Raw genomic sequence first — 17,370 nt, 5'->3', positions numbered from 1 at the left:
AATGGAGTTTGACCTCCAAGAAGAATAGGTTAGCAGGTTACTTGTATCAGCCTTCCTGGGTGTGAGGGAAATACCAGGAATCCTCTCCAGCTTTCCACTGTCTGTTCTAAAGAGAAGTTCTTTGTCTTGCAAAAAGAAAGCCAGTGAGGTGTCACCACTGCAGTGCCCTGGGCTGGTTAAGGGAGTTGTTACAAAGCCAAGGGAACCTTCTCCTCTTTCTTACCATTCAAAGAACCGCTTGTCTTTTAGAGAATATCAACCATGCTGCTTTTTTCCAGGCTTTGTAGCTCTTTTTTGATCTTCCTTTCATTGTTCACCTGCCTTTTGTGCCGTGGATGGCTGGGATGTCCTCGCACGAGGCCTGTGGGTGCACAGTACCATCATAGCCCCGCTCTCTGACCCATGACAGGCCAGCAGAGCAGAGCAGGGGCCAGGAGCACAGCAGCTCCAAGCCAGGCTCTTCCCACGCCCTGAGTTCAAAGGCAGAATGAGGGCAGTTAGCCAGGAAAACCAGAGTGATCCACCACGTCCAGGATACGGGAGATACGCGTGGGACTTCCTGCCCTGCAGGCTGGGGTCGCCCACTGTGTCTCCTCTCTTAAAAAAATCTTACAGACTTCTTGGAAATTCCCCTCTTAGTCCTTTTTCCTCATGTGTTTTGTTTGTTCAGCAATGCTGGCTCATGGTAACAATGATACCGAATCTGTTATCTTGAGTATTTCTGTGCAGTCACAAAAGCAAACGGCTCCAACACATCTTAGCAGATGTTGAACTTTGTCCTTTCGAATGAGCCAGGCTGTCCCCACTGAGGTGCTGCACTGAGGGCAATGGGAATTCGTCTCTCATTTGTCTCCTTGTAGGTCATGGTGCTGCTAGCAGGTAGTTGAATTATTCTGCAGTCAAAAGTACACTCGGAGAAACCAAAAGGAAATTCCTTTTGCATTTCTTCTGTTGTCATTCTGTTCCCATTTGTGATCACCTTACAAAGGCTGAAAGAAGACTGAAAAATGCAGGTTATTGTTTTACAGTGTTTGTTTCTGAAACGTACTGAGAAACTACTAACATGCAATTCTCTTCTGCTGTTTCAGGAAGCTGAAGCACTGGCCAAGCAGCAAGCGTGAATTTCAACTGCCTTAAATGTCTGTAAAGGGAATTTCCACAGCTTTTTATAAAATAGTCCAACTGTCTCTGCTTCAAGAAATGTAGATGTGATTTCTAACATTTGATTGGTGCTTGCAGCATTCACTGTCAGTAACACAAATTGAACACAGGATGGAAATGGGAATTTCAGGGTAGGGAGCAGGAGCGGGTTCTGATGGAAGCCGAAGCAATCAGACATGAATGAGTTACATTTAGTTTAAACTGTCCTGGCAATTCATCCATTTTGTGTAAACTTAAAGAAACTATTTTAGTACTAAAAATGCAGATGGGTTTTACTTAGAGATCTGGCTATTTAAACTATGGAAAACAGCATCTAAAACCTCGTCAGATACTAATTTAGTGCCTGAGCTGCCTCAAAAATGTTACTGAGTTACACAGTAATTTTTCAGTGTCTTTCCTGGTTTCAGATGAATTTGTAGGTGGTACCGTGTAGTTTGACCATTGTAGTCACTTTGGAAAGTTGTGTTTGTCTTCTGTAGAATGGATATTTAAGGTTTGTATTGTTACACACTGTACAGATGATAAAAACCCCAACAAACCCCATGTATTTCTCATTTAAGTGATCTGTGTGGGCTCTTTGGACAAAAAGGGATGTGGGCAATGGACACAGGTTCCTCACAGCTGCCTAAGCACGAGCGATGACACATCTGGGGCAAGATTCAATGTTGCAAACAAGCCAAAACGCCAGAAATGGCATTTCCTTACCTGTGTAAGGGTGAAAGCCTTTAATGTATTTCTCTACAAAAATACCAGTTCACACTGCTTAGAGCATTAAACATCTCACTGCATGTGCAAGTAGCCATTAGGTTCATAAAGTATTTTTCCAAATGAGGAAATAAATGTTTGAATAGCAAAAGTTACTGTAATTAAGCAAGACTTCTCTTTTTTTAAGGTTTAAAAACTTCATTTCCATTCTTATTGCCATATCATAAAGCTATCACAGGAATTGCAAATCTCTCAGTGTCTTGTGTGGGTGAATTTACCACGTGCAATATTAACCTGTGTGTTCTCCCAGTGCTCATGAGGGAGCCTGTAATTCCTGGCCATATTTTAATTCCTGATTTATGATTTTGGGAGCCTGGGAAGCAGTTTGAAGCTTGTGCTTACAAAAGCAGCACAGTATCACAAGGCAGAGGGAGGGATGGATGCTGCCTTGCCTTAAAGATTAACACACACAACTGTACTTTTTTATTAACAGCTTTCGTCAGGAATTACTGCAGTTCTGTGAAATTTAAGATCTTTTGGGGATGGAAGTTCGGTTGTTTTAAATCCAGCATCAGATTTTTGTTGTTCACTATGATTTCATCTTTCTGTACGAGGTGATTTTTCTTTCTTAATATTGGCTGAATCTTCCTCTGTGTCTAAATTCCTGCTCAAGTGTTTGGGAACTGTGGAATACTACATGAAGTCTGGTGAGGAAAGTGGGATTTGACACACAAGTCTCTATACCCACCCCAATTTACTGTGTTTCCTGTGCAAGTTTGGTGAATTACAGCCATTATTTTGGAGAAGCTGTAATTAAAAGTTGCTGCCAAATTCTGTCAGTTCAGCGACCCAAAACATTCTGGAACGAGGTCAATCCCTGTCTCAACAGTCAAGAAAACGGCCAAGTTTAAGAAAGCAAAGTCACTGCCCTCATCTGTCCCCCCCTTGCCATATGGGAGTGTTCAAACTGTATCAGCATTCCTAAGGCAGCTCTGGTGAGCCAGGCTGAATTATTCCTTTGTCTGGGGAACAAGGCACCGACACAAACTGAAAATACCGAAAATCTCTTTGTTGTGTGTGTAAAACTTGAGTTTTTTGATGCAGATCTCTTGCATGACTTTAGGAGTGCCAGGAATCTGTTACCTCTGTGCTGGTTTTCTGTTTCCATGGGTGCAAGAACTGAATTTTTTCTTTTCTTTCTTATTTTTTTCCTCTGTAGAAAGCAGTCATTGAGGATTTAACCTGTATATTAACCATTCCTTTATCATTCCAATAAAGTTGTTTTAGGACACTTTCTCACACCATGACTTGTTTGCATGTTTTGTTCACAGTTTGAAGTTTGAAGCTGAAAAAAGTGGAGTTTTCAGATGAAAATACTGCTTTTTAAAAGTTCAGGATTTATACAAGGTGAATGTCAGGGATTCGCTGCTGCTGTGGGTGAAGTCTGCTGGGCTGGATCCCTCACCTGTTGCAGCTAATGGGATTTAATTACTAAATGGGATTTAATTTAGGATACACCTACCCAAACCAGTGTGTCAAGGTTTGGGTTATTTCCCACATTATCCTGCCTTCCCACTCATTCCCCAGGGCAGGGACCGGTTGGAAGTGGCCGGGACACAGCAGCTGCTCCCACACTCACAGAGCTCGCCCACTCCTCCTCTGCTTGTTTACAAACTGTAATTAATTAGCTTTATGCTGCTTACAGCAGGGAGCTGTGGTATTTCATATTTGTGTTGCCACAGGGCAGGGCAGGATAAATTTTAAACTGAAACTTCACTTTTACCTTCCCTGTTTGCCTGGTACATCAGCAGGTACCTCCCTCCGGCTTCACGTGCTGGAAGTTCTGCACCCCCTGGAAGATCTGAAGAGTTACAGAAATGGCATTCTCTGCCTCTGACCTGCCCTGAGATTTGCCCAAATTCCAGACTTCAGTTCACATCCTCTGGAGGAAACCAATAACCTGATCTTTTAAAGAGTGGTTTGTAATTTTTACAGGATCAGCTGCTGTGTGAGCAGCTAAAGCACAGCCAAGCACCATCAGTCACAGGATGCCTTCTCAAGGGGATTATTGCTTGTCCCTCACACTTGTCCCTCTGTAGTGTCTTAGAACTGGCCCATGAGATGGGAAGAGGGCCATGAATGCCATTTCTAAATTGTAATGAATACCATTTACTTCCCCTGTGTATCCACTCCACTTGTTCAACACAGAAAAATCGCTGCTTTTCTTGCTTTTTTTTTATTAAAAAGTCTGAAAACCCCAGTTGTTATTCGTTAATGTAAAGCTCAATAAAAATAGTTTCCCAAAATCTTTAAAAACCAAGCTACATGTGTGCACACAATGTGTGACAACTTTCCCTACACCAGGTTGCTCAGATCCTAATCCCATGGCACAAATCAGTAATTCCCAAATCTTTACCTTTTATTTAGTTTCCTGCAGAAGTATTCTGTGACTTACCCATATTCTGTGATCTTGGTAGGATGTTTTAGATTGAAAGGTTCATGATGACAATTTTGAAGTTTTTTATTAAAAATTTTGGTCTGTCTTGGTAAAGTTTTGGAAATGCAAAAGGATTGTAAAAATCGAGGTGATGAAGTAGAAATTGCTGGTTTACTACAGGTGAGCACAGTAGTGAGTACTGAGTATGCAAAATAAATTTATTTAGTTCAAAATACATGTGTTGTATTCATGAAGTATCAGACTTGGCTCTGTATATATTGTAGCAGTAATATATAGTAATTATATTGTTGTATATATCTATTTATACACATACACAATATATGTTATTCCTATATACTATAATTCCTTACAGTAATTCCTTCTCTCACAGGTTAGTTTATTGATATCATCAGGAACCTGGCCATTTCTTCGTTTTAATTTGCTCAGTATTTCAAAACCCTTAAATAAAAGGCAACCAGCACATCATTAATACAATGCCAGCAGCACTATAATTCCCATGTGGCCTCAGTTCTTTCCTGAGCCCTTTCGCAGCACGCAGGGGAGGCTATTTTGTGTTTACACGCAGCGAAGTGGATCAGAGCCAGGACGGAGCCCACGTCCCGCCCGGCCCCGCTGTGAGGGCCCGCAATGGCGCCCGGGCCCCGCTGCGCCGCCGCCACGCGCCGTTGCTGTGGCAACCAGCAGCCACTCAGCGGCCGAGGCGGGCCCTCCTCGCTTTTCTATTGGGCGATGCCGCTGTCAGTCAGCGCTAAGCCCCGCCCCGCACCCGCCTAAGCCGCGCCGGCTGAGGGCGGCCGACTGAGTTCTGTGTGGTGGTCCTGTGGAACAGGCGTGGTGTTGGGCTGTTCGGGTGAAATTCCCTTTGGAATGGAAAATAAAGGGCTCGCAACAGCTGTGCTTAGGGAAAAATCCCCAACATAAAACGTTTCGAATCAGCTAATATCTATTTCATGTTTATGTGCATGCAATACTCAGCCTGTGCTGAAAGAAGGGTCTCTACATGCAGTCACAGTTCCTATAATATCATTTAGTGTGGTAGCATTTATTTTTTCCATATACGAATGGTACTGTGAGAGTAATTTTTAATTCTTTTTCAATATGTATTCGTCTCTAAATTCTGACATCCTTGCCTTGCTGTTTGTCCTCACTGCAGACTGTGCTCAGCTTCTGAAATAACTTTGGTTCTATCTCATTCTGACTTTTATTTTTGTAAATAAAAGGGAATTTCTTTTTGGTAAGATCTTATTGAGAGAATACATTGATTTCCATGGATATTGATACATTTAACACCTGAATCCCAGACTGGTTTGTCACCATGGGCAGGGACATCTTCCACAGATCAGCTTGCTGGGTATGCAGTGGAAATTGGCTTGGTTTTAATCACTCCACACAAATTACCTGACTTGATTTCTTCCTCTCTCTCTCTGTTACTTTTGTGTTTTGTTGAAACAGCTGCACAAGAATTCCAGCTGCAGCTGGCACTAATTACAAGCCTGGCGAGGTTTAAAACTACTTGGAATTTGATCCATCCTGGTTCCTGCCCGCCAGGACTGTGGGCAGTGATTCTGCTGGAGTCCCAGCCACACTTTCTGTACAGAAATTGCTCATATAAGTTTACTAAAAATCAGATAATTTTGAACAGCTTTTAAACATTAAATGAGTTTTATATAAATTTGGTGGGAGTAAAAATAGCTTTCATTTCGCCTCCATTAAAACTGAAGTCTTCTGTGAAATACGGGTGAAAAGAAGGGAAGAGGGGTAATTTTACTGACTTCATTGAACCTGTATGGCCAGAATTACTCCAAACCTACTTTCTAAGGTACAGCATGAGTTCCCTCTGGCAGGGGGCAGGGTCAGATTAGATATTAGGAAGAAATTCTTCCCTGCGAGGGTGGGGAGGCCCTGGCACAGGGTGCCCAGAGAAGCTGTAGCTGCCCCTGGATCCCTGGCAGTGTCCAAGGCCAGGCTGGACAGGGCTTGGAGCAACCTGGGACAGTGGAAGGTGTCCCTGCCCATGGCAGGGGGTGGCACTAGATGAACATTTGTGTCTTGCTCCTGTCATTAAACAGTGTCTTTTTAGAATCCTTTATCTAGTACTTAGATGAGATTCAGCTTCTTATGTATTGGGGGTTTTTATCTTCTGGAAAAAGGAAAGTTAGAAAAGGCTTCAACAGAAGACTCCTCAGACTGTCTGTGGGTTGGACCCTGTGCTGAGGGGTGGGGTGGCTCAGTGCATAAACTTGGCTTCAGCTAGAAGAGGACAACTGAAACCACCATGGGAACACCTGGGACGTGCCAGAGGTAATTTCTGAGCCCCAAAAAAGTGGTTTTGGTCAACGAGCAACACGATTGCGCAGAGCTGTCCATTGGCTGCTGCTTTCCGATTGGCACATTTTCATGTTTTCATTTTATAGACACAGGGTATTTAATCAAAAAACGGATGGAAGGAAGTTGCCAACTTCTTTCCTATCAGTGGCACATCACAAGACTCTAAATTTAGCTGTGTGTTTCCAGAGGGGAAGTGGTGTAAGTCCACAAGTCAGCTGAGCAGCACCGAGCTCCTGCCGATGGAAGTGGAATTTGGTTCTGATTTTGTTCCGCCCAGCACAGCCCTGACCCTCTGCTCCTTCCCGTGCCCTGCTCTGGCAGTCAGCAGCTCCTCGGCACCGTACTGTGGTCAGAAACATCTCAATTCATTTTCAGACATCCTCTTTTAGACTTAGCCCTTGCTTTGTGTTCAAAAACCGCACCCTTTCCCAGTGGGGTTACTTCTGTTTTATGAGGAAAAAGAGCCGGGGAACTACATCATGAGTGCGTCAGACTTTTTCTGCAAGGACAGCAGTGAGGAAAGAGTGTGTAAGTATCAGCCCTCTCCCAGCAGCTGTAGCAGGAGAGCTCTGGGCTCGGGGAAATCCTCCTCGGACCCGACTGGGCTTGGTAAGTTGGGCTTTTTGTGCCTTTCTCTTTTCCTTATACTTTGTTCCAGAACGCGGGAACCACTTACTTTATTTGGAGGGGATCCGTTTTTCCAAGATTACCATATTTTAGCTCTTCACAAGCACTTTCAAAGCAATAAACCAAAATTTATCAGCAGGGAAGGAGCTGGGTACCTTGAGCTCCTACAGACCAGGATAAGGACCTGGTTACCCACATCCTACAAGGCACACAGCATTCCAAGTTCCATCGACCTTTAGCAAGATTTGGACTGCCAAGTATTCGTCTTTTTTTGGAGATTGGTTTATCAAGTCCCTGAAGTGCTGAAGAAAGTGTTGCCCTGCTTTTTGCATATGTAAATAACTCTGTAGATAACCAGGTCTCCTGCCTTTCCTGCCTGTTTTGGCCTCAAAATTCCGATATTACTTTCAGCTTCAGGGAGGGAACAATAAAAAAACCCAAAATAAAGAACCCCACAAAAATAAAAAATCAAACACTTGTGCTGTACTAACGTGTAAATTTCAGGGGGAAGGTGAAAATTTCTGTCTCGCAAATAACTGAAGTTTTAGAATATCTCCTGGAAGGAGCACTGGGATTGAAAAGTGACCCAGTGTAGCGAGTTTCAAATATACCAGGGTGTACAGGCATGGTGAAAAGTGTTGAGGCACAAGCACCCTTTGGGTATGTGGATACTTTGATTATGAGAGATTAAAAGGATATTTGAAGAACTGAATGATTTTCTTAGGTTCATGTTTCCCATTCCTCCATAAAAGCAGCGGTGATGATCTCTTCAGGGAGTTCAGGTCGGACTCTCAGTGTGAAGATTCCCATTGATTTTAACAGTCAATGAATTGGAAAGGAATGATAAGGAATCATTAAATGTAGTAAATTATTTTGAGCCACTTATCTCTTCACTATTATCACTGTTGGGGAAGGCAAATTAACTATTTATGTCTTTTAAGTTCATCATTAAAAGGGACTCCAAATACATTTGAGCTGCATTTTGAATACAGTTTTATTATACTTGCAGGACTCTCAGTATCTTTTGAAGCTCCTTGGCACCTCACAGGAGGGCTCAAGTCAGAAACAACCTCTAAATATGAATTTAATCTTTATTTCTTTTCTGTGTCACCTCTTTAGCTCTTGGAAATGGTTGCCTTCTAATGGAAAACATTGATTGATTACTGATGGTATTGATACTGACAAGTAAAATGATTTTGCTGATTTTTACAGCTTATAAAGTACAATCTGTCCCAAGTAGCCATGATGCAGAAGAGACCTGGGATGTTACAGATGAAGCAGCTGATTAATGCCCTCCCTGTATCTTCAGAATGATTTTTGTGGACATGGTAAAGAGGAAAAGCATGCAGTTTAATGTTTGCTAAAAATAAATGCTTGAGAGGGAAAGAAAAATCACTGTCTTTGTGAGAAGTGCATTGTTCATTGATAATAATAATAGTAATAATAATGTAATTATTATATAATAGTTGTTGTTGTATTGTGCCTGTCTTTCAGTCCTGGGGCTCCATGGAACTCTGGTGATCCCTGTTGCTCACACTTGTCATCATGCTGGCAGAAGGCATCCTAACGAGGCTCATCTATAAAGAAAGCTGTCATCCAGATAAGCCTCGCAAATCTCCTGCATCCCAAAAGGCTAAAGAGGGAATCTGGAGACAGAAACTTGTAGACATCCCAAAAATTAAAGGCTTTGCTGATGGATGTGAGAAGCAGGGGGAGCTCTCTGCCAGAAGCAGCAAAGTGGAAGCCGGGAGCGGCCCTCGATGGGGATCCATAGAAAAGGAGCCCTCAAAAGGTCAGGAAATGCTGGCTAAAGGAACTGCATCCCCAGCTTTACATATCCCCAAGAGAGGAGGAAGCCTAGACCGGGTGGATTTGTACAGATCCTGGCCATGCAACAGCATTTACCAGAACTATCCTGACCTGCAGATCGGGGGGGACTGTGTGGGGGGCCACACGTGTGACTCCGGCTGTGTCCTGGACCATGTGTGGGATGAACTTCCCGACGGCCCCGTCCTGCTCTCCATAGATATTCCCCTAGGTCAGTCCCCCATTCCGTGTGAGCATCCCAAAAATCCCAGTGTGATGTCCCTGCCTGGAGATGAAGCTGGAGAAAGGAGCATTGTGCTCAGTGAGGAGCCTCTTTCCAACTCCACACTCAACAAGTACATGGAAGCCAAAGTGGCAGAGCTCTACAAACAGTTTTTTGAAGAAAGCCTGGCCAGATGTGGTTCCATAACAAACCTCCTCGCTGGCAGCTGGATAAGGAACAGCCTGGACCAGATAAGTGTTCAGATCTCCCAGGAGCAGAGCATAGAAACATCCAAAGCCAGAGGAGCCCTCTTGCACTCGTTGGCTTTGTTCAGCTCCCGCAACGCTCCCAACAGGAACAGCTCTGAGTTCAGCACGCCAAACCTCCAAATCTCCAACATAGTGGGTGCAAAATGGAGCTGCAGGATGGAATTCACATCCTGACTGAGCTGCTGAGCTCAGGAGAGGGATGGGATTCGGGTGTGAATGTTTCACTCCAAGGATTAGGTTGGGAAATGGGAACATTTACACACTACACTTGTTGTAATTAATATTTTAAGGCTTAAACCCCTTTGGTAGCAAGGGAAGTAAAGGTCACTGTTTTCCATTTTCTAATGGAGAATTTGAAATTAATTTCTCTCCAAAATACTGGTTAATTGTGTTTCTATAATATATATATAATCATAGAACTGTTGGAAATAAGCACTGAGATCATCAAGTCCAACCATTAGCCCAGTGCCACTAAATCAAGTGCCACATCCACATGTGAAAGCATTTAATTTTCTGCAAAATCAGCAAGCAAAGATGACTGCAGCATTCCTGAAAAAGTAGTGCAAGATTCCTGCATCTGCATTTGGAAATTTAAGTGCAGATTTTGGTATGGAAATACTGTTGTTTAGCTTTCAAACACATTTTCTCCCCTTGTTCTTGCTTCTCAGAAAATATTTCAGCTGGAAATTACTCATTATGTCATCACTGTAAAATGATAGATGAATTGGACTGTTACCTGCTCTGCAGAAGTTTTTTCTAATAAAGTTTTTTTGTTGGGTGTTCTTGCTTGTGGTTGGTTTTTTGTTTTTTTTTTTTTGTTTTAATCCAGTACCTTTATTTCTTGGACATTTCTTAAAATCATCTCTGAGCTGAAAGGAAGTATCAGTGGGATTGAGAAGAAGCTGCTCCTGAGGGAGAAGTGATCTGAGTGGGCAAAGTAAAGACTTCTCTGTCCTGATTAAAATGACGGTAAGATAATTCCTGATAAGGAAATAAATTAATAAAATCAGACTTATACACATCCAAGACCTAACTGGTCATTGCCTGATCCATAATTCCCACTGACCTTGGTGCAAGGAATATAAGCAATACTGAATCTTGTCCTTGCTTTCTAGGAGCATGAGAGGAAAAGGAGGATTTGCTTCCCTATGCATTGCCCTGATTCCATGTGTGTCTCATTAATCCCCTTCTCAGCGTTCAAAATCAAGCCAGGAGTCCTTTGGAAGAAGCCAAATGACTTCATTAAATTCCAGAGGAGTCCAGGGTGGGCAGAGCTCTCCAGATTTCCTTGGTGGAGGTGCAGAGAATGAGTTAACAGAGGGTGAGAGGGAAATATTCCAGAGGGCATCAATAGCCAAAGGGTTTGCAATTAATCCATGGCAAGAGGTGCTCTGTGGCATTTGTGCTGCCATGCCCCAGCCCTTGGTTCCCCCTGGGATCTATTTATAGTTCAGGCCGAAATCTGGAAAGAAGTTAATTGCACACGGTTCTTCCTCAGGAAATGAGGAAGTCGGAGGTTAAATCTGAGCTCCAGACTCCGGTGGTTTTCAGTCCTTCCCAGCGCTGAGGAATGCGTTGGAGGAGCCCCTCTCTGCTGTGCTGCTCACCTCAGTCCCAGCCCCAGGGATTGGAGTCAGCGGATCAGCAGCAGCTGCTGCCGTGGGAGAATCCCTGATGGATCTGCTTCTCTATCCCCATGACAGAAATGGAGTGGCAGAGGAGAAAACACATAAATAATGGGAGTTTGGCACAACCTGAGGTTATTGGCAAGTTGTGTTCATCCCATCCCTTCTCAGGCCTGGTTTCAGAGCTCATTTTTTAATTAGTTTTTTTACATATGTGGATAATTTTAGCTGGAATGAAAATAAAACCACACAACAGCAGTGTTTTGAGGAAAATGGGTAATTTGAACCACCCCAATGACATGTGTTTTCGCAGCACAAATGAAGGTGCAGATAAATGCACGTGGTTAATGGAAAGTAGAGTGTGTTTTGTTATTGATTTTATGTAGTTTTGCCCATGGAAAAATATTGTCCATGTTCTGCCCCCCCCAGCATTTGTTATTCAGGTTTAATCCAGAATTTAGGTAACTTCTCAAAATTAATTTCTCTCTGTAGGAAGAAAGATGTTGCTGCAGAATACATTTTAGGGGCAAAATCTGGGAATTTCTAAAAAGATGAGACAAACACATTTATTACTCACTTAAATACTATTTTAATTTCAATTCTATTTTAATTGACATGTTGCAATCCATGACCTGCTTTGGATCTATTTATATTTGGAAGATGCTGAGTCCCATTTTGTGTTTGAGTAAAGCTCCATCAGCTGCACTGGACCTGTGCCAGTTTTCCCTAGCAGGAGAAATGCCTCGGTGAACCCAAATTCCGTGGGGAAAATCCCTGGAAAGGTGCTTTTCCAGCCCGCTGAAGGGCAGCAGCTGGATTTCATTACAAAGGAAAGCAGTGCCATATTTTACAGGGCAGACATCCACGGCCAGATTCTGCCTGGAGTTGATTTTTATCCACATGCCAGAAAATCGATGTTGGAGGAGAAATGCTGGCAGGGAATTTTTACCTTCATATCCAACTCTCATTCTGTGTTCCCACAGAAGAATAGTCACCAGGTCCTGGGACCCAGACCCTGTAGAAAGCTGAACTCTAGTTAAATTCCCCCAATCCTTTGGTCAGGATGTTCCTCAGTCTGCCTCAGCTGTGGGAATTAAGCCCCTCTAGAAGGTGACTTCATCTGCCTAGAGGATAATTGGGATTTTTACACATTAACAATCTTTCTGAGATTTATTAAATAGTCAGATGGTGATATCTAGTGGTGGTTTCGTTTAGTACCTTCCAGGTCAGGATTTCCAGAGCTTTACAACCATTTTGCAATGAAATCTCAGAGTCTTTCTTTCTCTGGAGGGAGGATTATTTCCCGCGAAAAGGATGCCCAGGTGTGCAGAACGACCACTTCCATCAATTAATGTTCTATTCAAGTTAAAATATAGAAGGTTTTAAAACCTGGAAGGCCAAACCCTTCCCTTTGGGACTGAAAAATCTGACAATCAGAAAAATCTCTAACACTAAATACCTGTATTTTTCATTCATCTCTCTTTTAAACAGGAAAATGCCATTTGCTTGTTGAGCAAATGAGACTAAATCTGAGTGGCTTATTTTTTCACCCAAAATGTAAAATACTAATCTGCTTTTCATGGGCTGAAATCTACTTTTTAGCAGTGTTCTGTCTTTCTCTCCGCTAATTTATACATGGCATAGCAAAACTGATTTTTTCTCTCTGTTTTGCCCGTTTTACATACAGATTTCAAAAATCCAGACACTTGATTGTAATTAACCTAATTTTCTTTTTCTTTACCAGAAGATCCTCACCACTTAATCCTTGCCTGCTTTTCCTTTGAATTCGTTTATTTGTGGTAATCCCATCAATCTGTTGGGAATATAAATCACTTGTGAGGGTCAGTGGTTGTTTGGTAAATGAGTGCCCAGGTGCTAATGAACCTTCCACTCCCACGTCCACCATCCTGGCTGCCTTCTGTGGGGAAATAAAAGGGTTTAGTATGGAGCTGTGACTCCCAGGAGGTTGAAGACCTTCCTTTTCCCATCCTGATCCTTGTAGGGGTTGTGGATATTCCCCTTTACTTGTGGGCTATGCTCTTGGGAAGGCAGGAAATCTGGAGGAATATTTGCTACACTGGAGCAAAGCAGGGGCAGATTTGTCTCTGGAGCTGAATTACTGAAACTTGCACAGAATGTGTGGGGAGTCCCATGTGGTCTGTGTCCATCAGGGCTTTGTTTTCCTTGGGATGTGTGTTTGGGGCTCTCTTTGGAGGAGAAAGTTTGTTGCTATTTTTGCAACCTTTAAACTGCAGTGCCTTGGGAGCAACGTGGCATCTCACCACTTTTCCTGGGGCTTTATTTGGTGGTGTTTTCAAAAGAAAGGTGAGCAAAGAGCTGAGGAGCTTCCCCTGGAGAAGGGAAACTGTGAGATCCTGAGGAGCTAGAACTAAAACCAGCCCCAGAAGAAGAGCTGAGACTTGCAGGGGTTTTCTGTGTCCCACCACTGCTGCTCCTCCTTGAGAGTAAGTGGGAACAGCATCTTTCCTAAATACAGCTTTAGTTGGGTAAAGCTGAAATACAGGCTCTGGACTCTGTGAAACTCTTTGGGAATATCAACTCTATTATGGAGCCAGGCTGGGAGAGCTGGGGGGGCTCTGGAGATGAGAAGGCTCTGGGGAGGGTTTAGAGCTCCTTCCAGTCCCTGAAGGGGCTCCAGGAGAGCTGGAGAGAGATTTGGGACAAGAGATGGAGGGACAGGACAAGGGGGAATGGCTTCCCACTGCCAGAGGGCAGGGAGAGATGGGATATTGGGAAGGAATTCCTGGCTGTGAGGGTGGGGAGGCCCTGGCACAGGGTGCCCAGAGAAGCTGTGGCTGCCCCTGGATCCCTGGAAGTGTCCAAGGGCAGGCTTGGATAGGGCTTGGAGCAACCTGGGCTAGTGGAAGGTGTCCCTGACAATGGCAGGGCGTGGCACTGGATGATTTTTTTAAGGTCTCTTCCAACCCAAACCAGTCTGTCATCCCATGATTTTTTTAGCCTTTCTCCCAGTGCTGGTACAAGGAGGGTTTTCCTGCCTCTCACTCCTGTGTTGGGAGATAGAGGCTTTGCTTTCCTGGGCTCTCATTTGCTATTTAGGGATCCTTGTTCCCCTCAAGTATGTTTCTACTTTTGTGCAATCATACAATTTCTTAATCTGCTGTGTTGCTGTTTTTTGTTCTCATTCCCCATCTGTAGTGATTACACACTTCTGCTTTCTGTTGCCAAATTTGTAATGCCCACAGACCATTTATTCCCTTGCTCTATTGCTGAGGTGTACGATGTTGATATTTCAATAATCAATTACTAATCTGAGAGGTAACAAAAGTTAACAAGGATGAGTGAGAGAACACCCAGACCTGCTCTCACCTTTTTTTTTTATTTTTTTTATTTTAAGCTGAGTTGGCTCTTTGTTTGAAATGAGTGGGATTTGTGAACGTAATGGAATAGGGAAGAGAACTACAAACTAATTGCCTGAAATTCTTGCCTTGAAGTTTTAAATGAACAAATTTTGTTCCTCTCTCCTGGTAGTTGAATTACAAGACGACGCTTTCCTGGAATAGAAAGCAGAAATCATCATGTTGCACATGTTAAATTTGTACAAATCAGAGTGTGAAATGCTGTGTGTGGATATTGGTGCTGGTGGTGTTTGCATTCTGGGAAAGGCCACGGGCACAGCTCCCTTTCCCTTTGCTCTCCAGGCTCTGCTCCAGCCATCCAACAGCAAGGACAGGTCACTGATCCCAGGCAAATGGCTTGGGGGCAGCTTTATTGAATATTTTATATAACAAAGACATCCTTGGGAATAGCCACCTGCTGATGTTTATTCCATGGAGAGAAACCAAAGGGTGCATCCAGCAGGTAAAAATCTTCAGGGAAAGCGTGGATTTCTCTTGACAATGTGTGGGACCAGGATGTGGTGCCCTGAGGGCAGCCAATAAATGGGAACTGATCTGCACACTGAGATGAAATCCATGCATTAAATATCCAAGATCTCACTAGTTAGGAGGCAGAATATGCTCACACCTCTGCTGAGATGTATCCTTTTAACTTGTTCCTTATCAATATTCCAGCTGCTTAATGTACTTGTGTTGGAATTCTCCTTGAACCCAGATTTTTGACTGGAATCACTGATGTTATATCAATCCTCAGCCTGCCTGGGCTCTGGGTGCCCACGAGGCTCCCCAGTTCCCTGCAGCACCAGGTTATTTCTGTGTCCCCGTGGCCTGTGATGTGCTGACAAACCCCGCGTGATGGCTTGGGGTTTTCCAGGGTTTCCTGTTCCTGCTGCCCGCAATAGCTGCGGGTGGGATCCTTCCCAGAAGGGGAAGTGGGATGAGTGGTTTGGAGGTTTTCAGGGTAAGCTGAAAACAAAAGGTTTACTTCTAAAAAGGGACCAAAAAAAAAGAAAAAGCGGTAACACTAAAACATCACCTGGGTGCTCCCAAATATTGTCTGGCTGATCTCTGTCCCAGAGTTCAGCATGGAGCACTGAAGGCTTTCCCTAGGGAAAGCCAAGAGCTCCCTCACGGATAATCCACCATGGTACTTGTGGGGCTGCCTGTGGTCAGGAGGTGAGTGTTCCCTGGGGAAAAAGGTGCGGAAATGTCACATTTTTATTGCAGGAGCCTGAATTTTGGTCACTGGTATCACATCCGACAATAACTCTGTTCTTCTCCCAGTCTTCCTCATCCTACCAGGAGCAAGGTGCCTGTCAGCACAATTGTGGAGATCAAAATCCAGCCTGGAGACCAAAAAATGTGGGCAAGAGCATTACATTAGGGAAAAAATGAAAGCCTGTCCATAGACATCAGATCAAATGGTGCTCACATGAAAAAGTGGATCAATAATATCAATAGCCATTACCAGAGGAACAGCACGAATCCTGTTGTAATAGAACTTTGGGAAAACATTTTGTCTTTGGCTTTTGGCTTATTCATAGCTACTGTATAATGAACTTGATGATCTTAGAGGTCTTTTCCAACCTTAATGATTCTCTGATTTTATAAGGCTTTTTCTTTGAAAAACAGCATATTTTAAAATTATCTTCCCTGCTGACCTTCCTCTAATTCTGTCTCAGCTCTGTTGTGTTTTTTTTTTTTTCTGGTTTCATTATTAAATAAATATAGATTCTACACACAAAACCAGTTTCCAGGATGCTGCTGAGCTCCCTAATGCAAGGCTTTTTTTCCCCTTACAATATGCAAATATTTCATTTTTGACTTAAGGGAAATGTAGGTGAGCATTAACTTTCCTGCTTTTTTTTCCTGAGAATAGCAAAAGACAAAATAGATCATTTGGGGATGGAGGGGAATGGGGGGTTGACAGAACTCCTTTTCCATGCTGCCAAATGGAACAAGTCCTCAAACTCTTAACACCAAATATTTCAACAGAAAGAGGGAAATATGATGGCTTGGGATGTGAGCCCAGGCTCAGAGCTGCTTCCATTGCTCTTCCTCTGGCTAAATAATTTCTTAATTATTTCTTAATTGCTGTTAAGAGTACTGTTCTCCCGTCTTGAGAGTAATGAGTGATTTCTTGTTAGATACTAGGAAGAAATTCCTCCCTGTGAGTGTGGGGAGGCCCTGGCACAGGTTTTCCGGAGAAGCTGTGGCTGCCCCATCCCTGGAAGTGTCCAAGGCCAAGGCTGGATGGAGCTTGGAGCAACCTGGGATCGTCGGATGTGTCCCATGGAGAGTGGGTTGGAATGAGATGAGTTTTAAGGTCCTTTCCAACCCAAACCATTGCATGATTCCATGAAATTCAAATGAACCCTGGTAAAGCAGAAAGCAGTCGCTCCTCGAGTATATTGCTGCATCCCTCCTGTCTTCCAAAATTTATGCCCCTCTTGCCTTACAAATGGGATGAGGAAGAGGGAACTCATGTGGTACTGAGGCCCAGGATCTGTGTCCTGGGCCTCCACAGCTCAGAAGTGGGTCACCAGCCTGTCACTGGCACTTGATTTTGGTGTCACTTAGGCGGCTGAAGGGAACAAATAGGCCATCGATCTGTCTGGCAGTAGCCCTGGGCCTCAGATTTTAATTACCAGTGTTCTTTGGGCTAAATATGTGTCTCTTGAAACATCATCAACCTAAATGAAGCTTCACAATGGAGGAATTTGACCCAATACATTTTTTTTTTCTGTGTTATTAAAATCGGTTAAACACTGTTGCAGCTACCTTTATTTTT

The 17,370-nt window shown here is 43.4% G+C and overlaps 2 protein-coding genes across 6 annotated transcripts in view; both read left to right on the top strand.

Annotated features, from left to right (window-relative positions):
* Nucleotides 1-3,170, top strand: part of SH3BGRL (SH3 domain binding glutamate rich protein like) — a 30,380-nt gene extending 27,210 nt beyond the window's left edge. Inside the window, exon 4 of the mRNA XM_032123916.1 lies at nucleotides 1,089-3,170. Within this exon, the coding sequence (XP_031979807.1) occupies nucleotides 1,089-1,121 (33 nt within the window). The 3' untranslated portion in view covers nucleotides 1,122-3,170. The remainder of the gene's footprint in view (nucleotides 1-1,088) is intronic.
* Nucleotides 3,171-6,288: 3,118 nt separating this feature from the next.
* Nucleotides 6,289-10,359, top strand: LOC116451140 (protein CXorf21-like). Of its 5 annotated transcripts, none has more exons than XM_032124281.1 (3): nucleotides 6,289-7,180; nucleotides 8,492-8,607; nucleotides 8,774-10,359. In XM_032124281.1, exon 3 carries the CDS (start codon nucleotides 8,825-8,827, stop codon nucleotides 9,749-9,751), a length of 927 nt encoding a protein of 308 aa, XP_031980172.1. In that variant the 5' UTR covers nucleotides 6,289-7,180; nucleotides 8,492-8,607; nucleotides 8,774-8,824; the 3' UTR covers nucleotides 9,752-10,359. The 5 variants fall into 5 exon arrangements, with proteins under 5 accessions (XP_031980172.1, XP_031980170.1, XP_031980174.1 ...); XM_032124279.1 differs by having other exon boundaries at nucleotides 6,289-7,261; XM_032124283.1 differs by lacking the exon at nucleotides 8,492-8,607.
* Nucleotides 10,360-17,370: the final 7,011 nt, after the last annotated feature.

The sequence above is a fragment of the Corvus moneduloides genome, chromosome 14 (assembly GCF_009650955.1).
Source record: "Corvus moneduloides isolate bCorMon1 chromosome 14, bCorMon1.pri, whole genome shotgun sequence".
Taxonomy (NCBI): Eukaryota; Metazoa; Chordata; class Aves; order Passeriformes; family Corvidae; genus Corvus; species Corvus moneduloides.
The sequence above is the reverse complement of the archived record's forward strand: the minus strand, read 5'-3'. Positions and strand labels throughout refer to the sequence as shown.